The 15,500-nt window shown below is 39.5% G+C and overlaps 2 protein-coding genes across 4 annotated transcripts in view; both read right to left on the bottom strand.

Annotated features, from left to right (window-relative positions):
- The window catches only part of LOC124112669, a 206,278-nt gene that overhangs the window by 77,172 nt on the left and 113,606 nt on the right, over nt 1-15,500 (bottom strand). The gene's annotated exons all lie outside the window — the stretch shown is intronic.
- LOC124112673 lies at nt 6,759-14,766 on the bottom strand. Of its 3 annotated transcripts, XM_046472807.2 has the most exons (6): nt 14,604-14,748; nt 11,738-12,043; nt 8,446-8,543; nt 8,110-8,201; nt 7,900-7,937; nt 6,759-7,130 (listed from the first exon to the last, which is right to left on the bottom strand). In XM_046472807.2, the coding sequence occupies exons 2-6, from the start codon at nt 12,012-12,014 to the stop codon at nt 7,030-7,032; spliced, it is 606 nt and encodes a 201-aa protein (XP_046328763.1). In that variant the 5' UTR covers nt 12,015-12,043; nt 14,604-14,748; the 3' UTR covers nt 6,759-7,029. The 3 variants fall into 3 exon arrangements, with proteins under 3 accessions (XP_046328763.1, XP_048247057.1, XP_048247058.1); XM_048391100.1 differs by lacking the exons at nt 6,759-7,130; nt 7,900-7,937; nt 8,110-8,201 and having other exon boundaries at nt 8,503-10,054; nt 14,604-14,766; XM_048391101.1 differs by lacking the exons at nt 6,759-7,130; nt 7,900-7,937; nt 8,110-8,201 and having other exon boundaries at nt 8,503-10,054; nt 14,633-14,766.

The raw sequence follows: 15,500 nt of genomic DNA, 5'->3' as shown, positions 1-15,500 counted from the left end.
AATGTCATTGGCAACATGATGAAAGAAATTTCTACCAACGCTGGTCTCAAAGAGTATACAAACAATTGTCTTCGGGCAACTGCCGTCCCTTTGCTGTCAAACGCAGGTGTTGAAAATCAAGAAATTTTCAAAATTACCGGCCATAAAACCGATGAATCGTTGGAGTCGTATTCCATTGACTCGTTCTCGGCTCAAAAACGACATTATTCGAACATTCTTCAGGCACAGCAGCAGCTCGCTAACGAACGTAATTTGGTACCTGCCCAAGATACAAATATCCTGCCACTGTCCACTGCTCCCGTGAATAACTTCCAGGTTAATTCGTCTGCTAATTCCAATGATCTCTTTTACATATGTAATTCCACTGTACCAGTAAACAATTTTTTTCCATCCCAAAGCTGCTAAAGCTGCATGTCTAAAATCTCGCACATGTATGACCTCTCTTGTCACCACCTGTTTCAGGCGAGTTGACACTATCTTTTGTAGGGGCCAAACAATATGTATGTCTTTTCTAATTTTGATTATTTGTATTCTATAGATACGCATAACTACAAATTACAAGTAAGATGAGGAACTGTGATAAAGTATTGAATTTGTGATATTTCCTGTTGTTTGTTTATTTTCTGAGAAATTGGCTTCAACATGTGACCACCCCTTTCGTAAAATGAACCATCATTATTGGAGTACCTCGAAACCATTGATCGGTTTCGCGGCACCCAACGCCATGCATCTTTTCGAAGGTGAGCACGAGGAGACGTATTGCTAACGACAGTTTTGTTGTGTCACGCGCTCAGTAAATTAGTACCTCCTAAATATCGTGTTCAAATGAAATTGCCGTACATCCATTCAGCATAACATCACGCAAATCTTACAAAACGAAATATTTATCTCCTAAATCGACTCTGCCCTATGCAGATATTTCTAATGATTATGGAAAGGGTTTTCTCGCTTCTTTTACGCATTCCGACACGATATTGCTAAAACAACCGTAAGGCACTACTGGCTCACTCTTACACGTTTGACTTTGATCAACAAAAGTGTGTGTTTAATGTTTATGCATTGAAACGTAGCTGCACTATCATTGTTTACCTTTACTCATATTCTTTTATTCGCTTTATTCAGAGTAAATATTTCTGAAAATGTTCTTGATTGAAAACGATTTCATTTTAGAGAATTAAAAATATCTGTTTGAAGGGTGACACAAACCACATGTCTGATGTCATTGTATTAGTTGACGGCATGAGTGGCTACAAACTTCCTATAAGTTTAAGAAATCGGAAGGGGATGATCATATGTCATATGGTCATTGGAAACACTATCCGTTTTTTCCAATGACATGTATCACACTAAAGAGGAAATGTAAGCATGCAAAATAATATGAAGAACTTGTGTCATATATAGTTAGAGGTAATGTCTAAGAGGTTATGCAATTTCATCACTTTTGACATTGGTGTAAACATTGTTGCAGTCTAAAACAACGTGCAGTAGGCACAATGGATTGTCGCGGTACCAGTCATCACTAGCCAATTTAATTGCTTTGTTTACAGTCCTTGATAGGCATTTAGAAAATTAATAATAATGTAAGTAAGTAAGATAGATACCGCTTTGACTTTGAGCATGGCGTCTCGGGAAATGAAACAGGAATTTCCCAAATCATTCTTATTGTTCCTGCTTCGTTTTACCGTGGTTATCTCACATGCGCATGGCCTGTTCTCAATACATGTATGGTGGAGGGGACCTTTTGTCCTACCGACACACAAAGGCTTTAATACTACATGTCAGTTGTGGGGGCGGTCGAGTAGCCTAGTGGTTAAAGCGTTAGCTCGTCACGCGGAAGACCCTGGTTCGATTCCCGACATGGGTACAATGTGTGAAGCCCATTTCTGGTGTTCCCTGCCATGATATTGCTGGAATATTGCTAAAAGCGGCGTAAAAACTCACTCACTCACATGTCAGTTGTGACGCAGGCCGTAAGCGTATCCACGATGTTTTAACAATAATCAATGCAGAGAAAAATACATTATTTATTTGACCCCAAAGTAACGACAACTGACGAACGACAACAACGTGTCGTTTACCTTACTGAGGTAGCGCGGTTCGTGAAATGTGATATGTGAGGTGACGAACCGTATGAGTGCAAAAGTATTTTCCTTTCATAGACAAAACATCGACGCCAGAGCATAAACAATAACGAATAGCTGCTGAAACAGGTTCCCGTAGGGTGGAGAAGGAAAAGTAGCAATAAAATATATACTAAACAACAAAAGTTCTCGTGACATTGAATAAGATTTAATGCAAAGTTATGTTTTTACCAACTCTGAAACAATTTCGGTTTGCAACAGATAAAAGACTCCTGTAAGTGTTCAAATGGTTAAGTTTGCTATACTGACTTAAGAAAATGCGTGATTTCATAAAAAAAAACCATGAACATGCCAAAATGTCAATTTACAAATCAATAGCGTGTGTGTCCACCTCTGGTTGCGATGCAAGCAACACCTCTTCGTCTCATGGAATGGACCAGGCGTCGCACAAATCCTGTCTGTCCATATCTGATGGAGCATGTTTCGAAGTTCCTGGAGTGTCTGTGGAACACGTGGTTGACGTCGAAGGCGCCGATCCATCTCATCCCACATGTGCTTAATTGGTGAGAGATCAGGGGAGCGAGCCGGCCAGGGGATGACATTCACGTTGTTTTGTTGAAGAGATCCTGAACAAGTCGAGCAATAGAGGCCGGGCGTTGTCATGTTGAAAGGTAATGCCTGGGCCATGACGGCTCAAAACGGTAGAACAACAGGACCGATGATCTCCCGGTAGCGCTGTCCATTGAGATTTCCCTCTACCACTATCAAACGGGTCCTGTCTTGCTGTAATCTTGGCGGTGGTTTCCTGTCAAAATAGGACGTCTGGCGGGTCTTCTGCCGAAAATCCCTGCACATCTGAGGCGGCGACGTACGTTTTGTGAAGTTATTCGTTGAAGGCCAGGGATGCTTCTTGCAGTCACTGTTGCTGGCTGGAATCGATTTCGTAGGTGTGATGTTCGAATCCAGTTGTCTTGTCGATTATTGGTTTCGCGTGGCCTTCCACTCCGAGGAAGGTCTCTGACTGCATTCGTCTGTTGCCAACGTTGCCATAAACACCAAATGGTGTTTCTGAGGACGTTAAATTGTCTTGCAACATCACGTTGACTCAATCTTGCTTCAAGCATTCCAATGGCTCGCAGATGCTCATTTTCGGACAGACGTGGCATTCCGAAATGTTGAATAATTGCTTTTCTGAGGGGTTGTTGTAAGCACGATGCTAAACAATGCATTTGGAATCCCGTTAAGGCACATGTTTTATACCCATTCTTGGCTAGAGAAATGCTTGGAGCTTGCATAAAAGTCACACCCCACACTCAGAAATGACCTGCAGAACACCATTGACGCCAACGTTCTACTCAGACAATGCGTAGTCGTCTCCGCGTGAGAGCCTGGCGCCGAAACAGACCAGCATGACATGCATGTGCAACATTAATTATTGGGCTATCTAATCTGTTTATTCAGTACATGAGTGGGCCAGCGGCCCATAGTACAATTCGGTTCACCAGACATGTATAAAAATACAACTGTGTACACCTAAATACACAACAGCAAGGCATTCATAGATAAAGAATATTACTTCTGCAAAAATGAATTCCTTAACTTAAAAGCGTGGTAAATATAACAAGCCAGACTTCTAATTGTTGACTGATGCAGAGACGACATAAGTATGTAAAATTGTTCTATTGATGGATTTACATAATATTTTTGAGGAATATATGTCACTCGGAGAGCATAATATTTTTCACAAACCAATACAAAATGGTATTCAGACTCAACATAGCCTGTTTTACAAACCATACATAACCTTCGCTGTCTTGGGATACCAAAATATCTCCCGGTTTCTATGTGGAGCGAGTGGGAGCTAGCTCTAAAACGTGCCAGTGCAACGCGAAACTTATTGATTGTAATAGCCGATAAATAAAATTCCCTGCTAAACCTAAATTTATAACAAAGATATGATGAATACTTGGGGCTATTGGTCGAAGCAAAATGCCAATCTTGTTCATAAGAGCATTTTAATCTTTGTATGAACTCATCAATAAATGAAATAGAAATAACAAGATGCTGATTTTCCCATACGTAGCCAAAGCCATAGGCGTACAAAAGTAATTTAACTCTAGAGGCCCAATTAGTCTTACCTGCTATGGCCTGCTGCACAAGCATATTGTAACTTTTTCGTGGATAACGCGAATCGGGCATCTTTAAAATCTTACACCAATAATTCAAGCATCTTTTGAAAGCATAGATATACAAAGGGTATCTCCCACACTCTCCACGCACAACATGATTGGAAGTTGCTGACTTAACTCCTAAAATACGTTTACAAGCAAGTGTATGAACAACTTCAATCTCCTCGCAAAACGATAAAGATAAACCCCAAACTTCTGCACCGTAAAGAAGTACTGGCACAACTTTAGCATCAAAAATTTTAAAGAAAATATTCATAGGAGTAGGTTTAATTAGCTGTAGGGACTTCAAAAGCTTAAACAAAACCTTTTTAGCTTGATTAACAACATTAGATATATGTGCACTCCAAGATAGATTTCGAAAAAATAATACACCAAGGTATTTATATGTAGTTACACATTCCAACAATTTTCCATCGTAAACCCATTTTTCATATTTTGAAAGAACACTCCCATTTTTAAAAACTACTACTTTAGTTTTATCAATATTGACTGTTAATGAATAATCTTTACAATAACATTCTAACACATTGATTCTTTTCTGGAGACCATAAACAGTATCTGCTATGAGAATGACATCATCTGCGAAAAGTAATAAAAACAATTGAACTACATCTGGATGAAATTGGATACCATGTGCGCAACTGGATTCAATATCTATGGCAAGATCATTTATGAACAAGGCAAACAAAATGGGACTAAGGACACATCCTTGACGAACTCCCTTACTGCAGCTAAACATATCAGAAAATGAGTTATTGTATTTGACCAATGCCAAAACTTGTTTATAAATTGACTGTATACAACAGAACATTTTCGGAGAAATACCATTTTTGTATAGTACCATACGCAATTTGGATCTATCTATGGAATCAAAGGCTTTGGCAAAATCAACAAACAAGGCATAAATCACACCTCGTTTCTTAGCCAAATATTTCTCTATTACTGAATATAAAACAAAAATATTATCAGTTGTGGAATATCCACTCCTAAAACCAGCCTGAGACTCTACTAGTCTATCATAGGATTCCGACCAAAACTGAAGTCTTCTGTTTAAAATAGAAATATAAAGTTTACTGAATACACTTAAGATAGTGATACCCCTATAATTAGTGGGAGAATTGGCATCGCCTTTCTTATATATAGGAACAATGTGGCCAACAGCCCAAGATGAGGGAAAATATGCAGAATCAAATATAGCATTAAAGAAGAATGTCAAAAAAGGAACCAGAACATCAGGAGAAGACTTAAACATTTCTGCTATCAGTCCATCATCTCCCGCAGCTTTATTATTTTTCAATCCTGTAATCGCATCAAGCACTTCATCCTGTGAAATAGGGGAATCAAGAATACTCTGAGTTGTTTCGTCAAAATTAACATCGTCAAAAACTAAATTCTCCTCAACCTCTGAAGAAGAGTATTCACCAAATAAGTTCTTAAAGTGCTGATACCAATCTCCTAGTTCTATATTAGGAGAGCGTCTCCTTCCCTCACCAGAGAGTAGCTTCAATTGTGACCAAAATATTTTGCTGTTGTGTATGCCTGTCACCATATTACTAAGAATTTTATCTTGGTAGGCTTTTCTTTTGTTATGGAGTATATTTGTATATTTATTTCTTGCATGTAGATAGTTTGAAAGTGCCAAATGATCCCCAAGTAGTCTATAAACTTTAAGCAGTCTTTGCTTTTCAAATCTAAGAAATTCACACTCTTCTATACTTCGCAGTTTACATTTTGAGGGGGTGGGGGTTGTTTGTCATTAAACGTACGCGTGTGACTTCATACACTTCCTGTGGTGTCAGCTGTTCAGGTCGGAGTTCTTGTGGTGTCAGCTGTTCATGTCGGAGATCCTGTGGTGTCAGCTGTTCATGTCGGTGATCCTGTGGTGTCAGCTGTTCAGGTTGGAGTCCCTGTGATCCATCTCCACTTGTAGCAGAACCTGTTGGTAGATAAATGTAGTGGATTTCAATAATTAATCTAACTAAAGGCTTGTTATTTGCTGTTTTTATATAAACAGAAAGTGAGTCTTTAACTGTTACACTGAATACATTGATATTCTATATTAAAGTTTGAAGGTTAATGTAGTTCATTTGGTATTTAATCTGCTTTTCCTGACCTACATCCAGGTGTTATATTGTACCTGTGATGCGACGGATCATCTCCCCAAGACGATGCCACCGCCCTTCGTGTACCTGAAACAACATCGCTGAGACCATAGAGATCAGAACATAACCTTTCGCTCACACTATAGCTGGGTATCATATATTACCACATACATTATTTATTTATCGACTGCATGTAACATTTAGCTATGTGGGTGTTAGGAATGATGTGCAACTTGATTCCAACCGTGATAATTACATTTGTTTTACTCACAATTTGAGCCATGTATGTACTCAATGTAAAGAGCCATTGAAACCCTTTCTCAGAAAACATGTTGATAAAACAAAATTCTGTTACGAAAGCAATACTTTACCGCGCTGGTTTCTTCTTCTTTTAATGCCAGCTGTTTATTCTGTTTATGGAGATCTGAAGAGACAATTACAAACACAGATTGATTACCTTATTGGTAACAGTTTTCCTCTTACCCATCGTACATACGGACAGGCAAACAGCTAGACAGAGAGACAGACAAATAATATTTTCTCGTCTCACCTCAGATATAATACAAGTCAAATATAAAACGGGGCCACTGTACATGGAATAGCAAGATACTTTTAAATCGATTAATAATGGTATTAAGGCATGCAAGATAAGATAACTTAAAATATACAAAAACACTTAGCTATGATATAGGATATTGTTTCACATTTTGCTCGAATCTGTAGCAACTCATCATTTCCCTTTGACAATTTTGTTTTCACTGAAACGAGAAAAATGCATGGATAGCCTCAGATAACAGTTTTATGCGTCAACATTCCGGACATTGCATAGCATGGTCCATTGAAAATATGGAATTAGTATATTTCCAGAAATGATACAATGTAGTTGTTTATCATAGACATGTCATTGGAAACCAGAATGTTCCATTACCACCGTGAACACTGGCAAAATATGAACACACAATGCCATTTAGCAGGTGATCAAATGTTTTATTTGGGATAACTCTTTCTTAGTTAAGTACAGATTCTTGTACTTTTTTAAGTTGAGTCCTATCCGGCAGTGACAGTGTGGGTTTGAATCCCGGATGGGACTCAACCTAAAAAAGTACGAGAATCTGTTCTTTTCTAAGAATGTGTTACCCAAAATATATAACATTTGTTACATTTGACCACTTTCTAAATGTCATTGTGTGTTCATTGATTTCAGCCATGGGAGCCGTGCCAATTTATGCTTGTCAGAGGGGTATACAAAGTACGTGATCTAGACTACCAGTTGTCGGATTTCTATTTTTTGGAAGCCTCGGTGGTTGAGTGGATACGATCGCGTACTTTGTGTGATGGCGATTAGGTGCCTCACTCTGGCAGTATGGGTTCGAATCCCGAATTGGACTCAACCTAAACAAGTACGAGAGTCTGTACTTCACTAAGAAAGTGTTATACCAAATATAACATTTGTTACAAGCACATATAGGCAAAACAAAATTGTGGATAGAAGCGATATTTAACTTTATATTATTAATGTCAAATTACGAGTTTCAACTTCCTCATTCTTCTTTTCTATCTGTGTTGTGAGATCCCCTCTTTCTTTTATAAGTTGTTCTTCCAGTTCAGCATAGTCTGTGTCTTTTTGTTTAACTTGTTCCTCAAGTCTTTCCATTGCCTTAAAACAAACGCAAACGACCGTTTAAGAAGTAAATATCGACTGCATATACATGTAGCAGTCGATATCATTTTTTACATGTGAGATCCCCTCTTTCTTTTATAAGTTGTTCTTCCAGTTCAGCATAGTCTGTGTCTTTTTGTTTAACTTGTTCCTCAAGTCTTTCCATTGCCTTAAAACAAACGCAAACGACCGTTTAAGAAGTAAATATCGACTGCATATACATGTAGCAGTCGATATAATTTTTTACATGTTACACTCCTTTTTGATCTAAACTTCAACATTGGTGTAAATGTACTTTTAATAATCACTACAATTGTTAAAAGCATATGCATCTAAATATGTGTCTCTTCTCAAAACAAGGGAGCTCTTAACGTAATAAATAGACGAGCTTGTGCTGTCTCTCCACAACGTACAGAATGCATGTCAGCTATTTGCCCATCTTTTTCAGCAAGTTGTTTTTTGTGGTAAGCTTCCAGCTTTTCCTTGTTGACATAGACAAGATCTGTACTACCTGAAAAAATAATATTGCGCCAGTAGAAAACAGGGTGTGACAAGATTTATAAGACTGTTATCTTCGAAAAAGAATAAAATTTAAAGTTGATATTGTTTGGAATAATTCCTTGCTTGTCGACGTTTGCTATTCATGTTATAAGAATACTTATCCTGGCACAATGTATTTCCATTTGTTCATAAAAAATAGACGCCAAAGCAGGGCACTTCTGCACCTGGACACACGTTGCCGTTGGTTACCAAACAGAGTTACCCGCCCTTGATACTCAACTGTCTTCTCGTCAGCATGTGTCTTGGTATCTAGGCCTGGGACAGATACTTCTTGTGACAATGTAAGGATACTAATAGCGTGAATAACCAAATTCATGTAAGTATATGTTCTATCCCTGCACAACATATTGCAACACTTGGGACCCGCTTCTGCAGCTTGCCTTATTGCTAACCAGCTCTGGAATACGTATGGATAAGAATCTGCTCAGCGAGAGTAATCCTCACTAATCCATATCCCCTGCCATATCCTTAACTCTAACTTGTAAATTGATGCTTCAGTGTCTAGCAGCGCGGCTTAAAATACGTGAGTCCCGTAGAATCGCAGAGCAACAATCCCTCTGAATAGTTATTGTGACACAATGTGACACAAAGAATATCTGGAAAACAATGGTGTTTGATGACAAAATCCCACATTAGGTCCATATGAGGCATCTGGTCATTGTCAAATTTAAGTTAAGTTACATTCAAGGCATTGACTTCCCAAATACAAGCATGACTCTTCTGGACCTAGGAACTGCAAGGAATGGGTTGATGGTTGTGGATGTTCCACACGTGCAGAGCCAGCGGTTTGGGGATCAATGGGTCTGCTACATGCATGCATTGCGGAATTGCCCTTCCCAGGGTGGTTCCCAGGATTCCTGTGATCTTTCTAGTTCTGGAACCATAGTCTCCTGAGCCAATAAGGCACAATGGAAAGACGTTGGCACTAGTTTTAGTCAACTTCAGCAGTACTCTAAGTAGTAGTGGTGGTGTCGAAAATATGAAGGTGTGTATTGTGTTCCAGAACATGGCCAGTGGATCGTGATCCCAGAAGAGTTAATCTGAGTTTGGAGAGTCGAACATTGGAAGCTGGTGGTCGTATCCTGTAGCGCCCACATCAGTGTTGGTCGTGTTCGGCTGTTAACCAATCCACTGAAATAAATTTGGATGAAGTTTTTGGCGTTGACTGGTGTCGCCTTGACATCGCGTCTGCGACAACATTTGTAACGCCCGAGATGTGGTGAAACAAGGCCTCTAGTTGCACGCCGGTCAGCAACGTGTAGAAATGTTCTGCCAAACAAGTTACTGGAGTGTTACCACAGTGGCTGTCACTTATAGTCCTGGCTATTCCCAGTTGATCATGGCTGGAGCGAAACTTGTGAGTCAATTGGCCTGAGGTGAGAATGTTATTGTCACACCCGTTTAAAGTTTCTCCACTTTCTGAATTTGCAGCTAACGTCTGTGGAGTGCTCACTGGGACATCTGGAATGTGTGAATACATAATTAGGAGACACCAAGCACATAGAAGTCGTGATAGTTTTCGTGTGATCACACCCCCAGGGCTAAGACGTTATCACAAGACTGTACTTGGAGAAAGTGTAACTGAAGGCACTGCTGTCACAAACCAGGATGGCCCTGGAAGTTGTAGCAGTCAATATCTACCAAGTGGAGTAGCCGCTGATGGAATTGCCCATCCCAAATGTGGAGGAAAACTGTGATGAGTGGTTAAAATAACGTATAGTTCTGCGTGTTAGTAAGATGAAAACGGAAACGGGTTTCTGATAGCCATTCGCAGTAGAGCTCATTTCAAGGATGGTGTTGCTTTCCTTAACGTTGGATCACCCACAGAAAGGTCTGGACTTCATAGTATTTCTCTGAGCGCCGGTTCCCAAGTAGACACTTGTACAAGGGTAGAAAGGTACATCACCAATCCCAGGACGAAGAGAGGCGCATTTGGGGACTGTTCTGGTGACGATGGCATACCAGACACTGGTGCACCCATCGTAGCCATTAAATGTGAAGGCGCCATCCATATGGGAAGCATCAGCATTGTCAAGGTAATTTATTTGTAAGATGATGGCAAGACGTTGTATTCTATGATAGATGAAAATCATCGAATAGATACGAAGCTCAGGACAATCGCCAGTGGATCGCCAGTCACAGACAAAGCACTGATCCCCAGTAGAGCTCCAATAACTAGCCAAGCGACAATCGCCAGGAGATTGCATCCCAGGAATGCGACGACAAAGGCCCTTATAGTGAAGCCATTCGGCGCGACAGATGGCGATCCAAGACGAGGAGAAACGCTGGCGGGAGACAGTTCTGGTGACATTGACATCCACTTTCGACATTTTGGACAATCAATCGCGGGAAATATTTTTTTGTCACGATCACGTAAACAATAATGCACAAATGCATGGTCCAAAATGAAAGATGTCACATTCGTCATTGTATTAGCTTTCTTGAAAGATATCTGTGACGTTTCATTCAGGTAGAGTGTATAATAAACCCAAAGTCAAAGGATATAATTCCCAGCAGATAGCACATCTGTATCACTTGTCTGATGAGAAGGGACGTAATGAATAATTCATTACTGAATAAGCAATGGTAACGAGGGCTCTGGATGTACACTGAGGCACGTTTTAGATTAGGCGTTATATGATCGAAGTGAAGGAGGACATTGGAATATGTTGTGCCAGGATAGGAAATATTATTAGCCTCAGGACTATAACAAGTACTTTGGTATATTGATCTTTGGTAAAACGCCTAAAAACATATACTTGTCAGTGTGTCCAAGACCTACACCATGTATCGATCAGGAACATATTATATGATTTGTCTTTTCTTTCTTAGTCCACATAAATGGGAGTGTCGCTACACTGACTTCAGTAAGCCAAAACCTGAGCGGAAACATTCATATTTCTCCACAGATCAATCTAGGATAATTCTTTGTTAATAAGTGTAAATTATTGATATCTGATGCACATTGAAAACTACATGTGTATTAAGTGAAAAAAATCCTTCTAACTTCAGCTGATGAGTTGCAATTTCACAGCCTATGGTGCTTAGAACCAACCTGAACTGAAACACCAACATGTTTTGTAGATTTTGATTAGTAATATGATATTCGATATGAATCAAGAGGCGTGTGATAGGTTGAAATACCTTCTTCAGTTGAGGTGTTATCAAGTTTCTCCTTGATAAATGGTTGTGTGGAATCGAGAACAGCACACAGTGTCCTGTAGCCTTCAACCCCTTTTTTCTTCAAAATCTCCAGGAACAGTTCACATTGTCTCTCTGGTGCAACTAGTCTACACCTGTCATAGTCTCCCTGTGTGAAGACACAGCCCTGGTACAAGGCATCTAGCACAGGGTCGACCTGAAGGTTCTCCTTTAGATATACGTAATTCCTTTGCAGGATAACACTATGTGGAATATCCATCCTGCGATGTAATGCGTGCGTGATGGTATCTGTAAAATGAAAACAATACCAGGTATGATGGTTGTTTCATGTGGTGAACATTATTGAGTTTAAATCAATATGTAAATAGCTACGGGATAAACTGCAAAGAGAAATGAATAACGAAGCGTGGTTCATTTCACGATAAACCATTTTTCTATCATGAAGTCATTGCTGAAGATTCGAACATGCGCTTGCAACTTGATGACGTCATATTTTGGACGATGTTCTGAAAGGGAAATGTCGTGTGAGCTGTTCCCCATAGATGTATATGCGGTACGCAGATAAACGCAGTGGCCGAACGGTCGCATTCAAGAGCGGGGGAGATATTACAATCGGTATGAGGAGAAAATGTAAAGATAGTCGACGTTAGGATTGTGAGAATATGCGGGCAATACCCAACTTGACAAACTTGTTCTCAAAATGGACTTCTTTTGAAGAGTCATCGTTATTAAAAATTAAGGTAACTGTTTTTAATGTACATATTTAATTACATCCTTAAAAAGGCCGTACATAATTTTGATATATCACATACAAAATATACGACTCGTGGTGGTTGTTTTCCGTACAATAAAACACTGCAGGGAGAATAACCACTCTGCGCCCCTCGTGTCTTTATTTCTTTTTTAATGTCTGTTATGTGTCTGTATTAAAACTTCAAAGGACATGTGGCCGGCTGCAATAGGCTTGGTAATGGGTTTCCAGAGGATATGTAAAGCAACAATCATCGTATGTACTAAATACAGTTTCAGGACAGGGTCATAGTTTGAAAGAGGCCAGCACAAACAACCAGTATTAAAGATGTTAGAAGATGATGTGCACAACCTTCCAGAGACTAAACACCAGAAAACAGGTTACAAATTATTGGTGTAATTGAAATAAAACAATTTAAATGTTTAGCAATGATAAATATAATTAAATTGGGCGCAACACATTGAGTTAAGTATTTGATAGATATGAGCTTCTCCGTACTTCAAAGTCTGAAATTAGAGAGTAATTGAGTGAGTTTGATTTTACGCCGTTTTCAGCAATATTCAAGCAATATCAAGGCGGGGGACACCAGAAATGGGCTTCACACATTGTACCCATGTCGGGAATCGAACCCGGGTTTCGGCGTGATCAGCGAACGCTTTAACCACTAGGCTACCCGACCGCCCCTGAAGGAGTAAGTAAATCATTGCGTTGCTATGTAATAATAAAATACTTCGTAACAACAAATTTGTTTCCGCCTAAACCTACGCTTAACCATCTTGAAACATGAAATCATTCCACCTACAGCTTTCTAGAAGCGCCTTATCTACCCGAACACTAACACTGAACTCAATTTACATCTTAAACAGTTGTTTCTTATTGTCTATGAACACATTCAAGGCTTCAAACTCAAATGTCTACAAAATGGGTCGTATGAATATTGTATTTGCTGTGAATCCAAATATATGAGGCGTTAAATACACATGGAATATGACACAAGGGATTGACATCTATCGACAGTTAGAAATGGCCTCCGCCATGTTCAACAGTGAAACAAAATTTGAACGTCAGTGAAGGTAGAGACTCAACACATGAAGCTCTACGGCATTAAACATACAATGTTGAAAATGTTAATAATATCTCACCCGACTTACAACACAATGTTATCAAGTAGGTCAGTATCACGTGACAAAGCTAGAGTTTGTGCTATGTCCCTACATTCATGACATGCAGTGACAGGAATAGCGTCTGATGACATACTTAATACCAGTAGCTTTAAAATGTGTTTGTGGAATGAAATTAAGTCCATGATTTCACACTATACAAGTGTTTATCAAACTACTACAATCACTGTATGTGTCAAATAAATAATAAGTCGTAATAGAAAACAACCTGATCACAAATCAGAAATAATGAAAGAACCAATCAAGAGTGATCTTCGTGTTCACTGTGATGTTACTTGAAAGGGGACAAGGCGCACACATCCAGTTTGATTTACATTCCGGAAATGACCATATTTGTGTGCAATTGTCCTGTTTATCCATTTAGCACTTGATGTGTGACGCACGATGACAATGTCAGATGTTTCACATGGTATTACATTATCCAAACTGGGACAGAAAATGGGTGGAATAGTCACCGATTAGACGTTACCCACATTTATATCTGATACACCCGAAGACGGCAGAAGGTGCACGTGGGCATTTTCAACAACTCTGTATCTGGAACATGTCGATAGTGTTCAGTTGTACAAATTACGCGACGCGCCGACATTAATGTCTGCTGATAGTCGCGTGTGGCCATGCAGTGAACGAAACATGTAATCTGTATGAGAATATGTAAGGTAGCGTCGCCAACGTCATACTTGGCCTCAAGGTATGGATCTATAAGTTAGTGTATATATGAAGCCCAACTATAAAACTATAATGACCTCACTACAATACAATAATGTAGAGTTCATACAACAGCCATACACAGAGAGGACTCTCTGAGATCATTTGCTAACACAGGCTATAACATGACCAGTTAAACAAATGAAATATATTTAGGCAAGCGAGGCCTACCTAATAAAAGCTCTTCGTTTGCTATAGTTTCACTTACTTCTTGTCAGCCTAAGCCAAATGTCTTACCTCAGAAGACGACAAAAGGGACTTGTGGCTGAGGTCCTTAACACATTTCTATCCAGCTAGAATATAACTGTCCGCTACCTGTTCAAGGGAACGAGCGCCACGCCTCACTGTACACAATCTAAATGCATGTCACGTGGTAACAAACAAAGCCACCCTGTGTGAGAAAGGTGCCGTCTCATGTGCTTGTGTACCCGTGACGTGATTTGCAAGTAGGTCAAAGTTGTCGCTATGTTGCGTAGTTCATTACTGTGTCGCACTGACATTGACAGACTAGGTTTTTCTTAGCAAGTGATGTTTCTAACATGCATGTTCTATCCAGAAACTTAAGGTACCACAACTGATACAATTAACTTATCCATAGCCTCAGATAATAGAGTGAGTGGATTGGGTGTATTGTTGTTTTGAACTGTGTTTTCAGTTATATCACGGTGTGTCAGCTTAATATGGGAAGAAAGCCTGCATTGATGCAAATCTTAGATGCTACAAAGTGAAACCCACGAGTACGGCTATGTGATGACAAGCCACGAATCATGATCGGAGCGATTCTGGGATTCGAACCTCCGACAACAGGAAGTGTTCAAAAGCAATTCCCCCCAAAGTTGGTAGTGAGAAAAAGTGTTTCATGTTTCGTGGCAGAAGAGACCTGAATCAAGAATGCTTGTGTTCTGCATGATATAATTATCTTTATGTTAATATTACATAACTCGCTGATAATTCATGCAGTATGGGGTTTATCGGTTCAGAGTGAAACTCGTTAGTGTACACACTGTCATTCCTGCAAATCCAACTTTAAGTAGATTGCTGCCAATGTGTAAATGTCTATGAAGTGAAATATTTCTGTACCAAAGATTCGTTAATCTTGACATTT

Source organism: Haliotis rufescens, unplaced genomic scaffold, assembly GCF_023055435.1.
Source record: "Haliotis rufescens isolate VD_foot unplaced genomic scaffold, xgHalRufe1.0.p SCAF_9, whole genome shotgun sequence".
Lineage (NCBI taxonomy): Eukaryota > Metazoa > Mollusca > Gastropoda > Lepetellida > Haliotidae > Haliotis > Haliotis rufescens.
The sequence above is the reverse complement of the archived record's forward strand: the minus strand, read 5'-3'. Positions and strand labels throughout refer to the sequence as shown.

Coding starts and splice junctions, on each gene's coding strand:
- LOC124112673 (XM_048391100.1), bottom strand. CDS start 12,014: ATGGATATTCCACATAGTGTTATCCTGCAAAGGAATTACGTATATCTA. Junction 10,055..11,737: donor TAACACCTCAACTGAAGAAG/GTATTTCAACCT, acceptor CACACATTCCAG/ATGTCCCAGTGAGCACTCCA.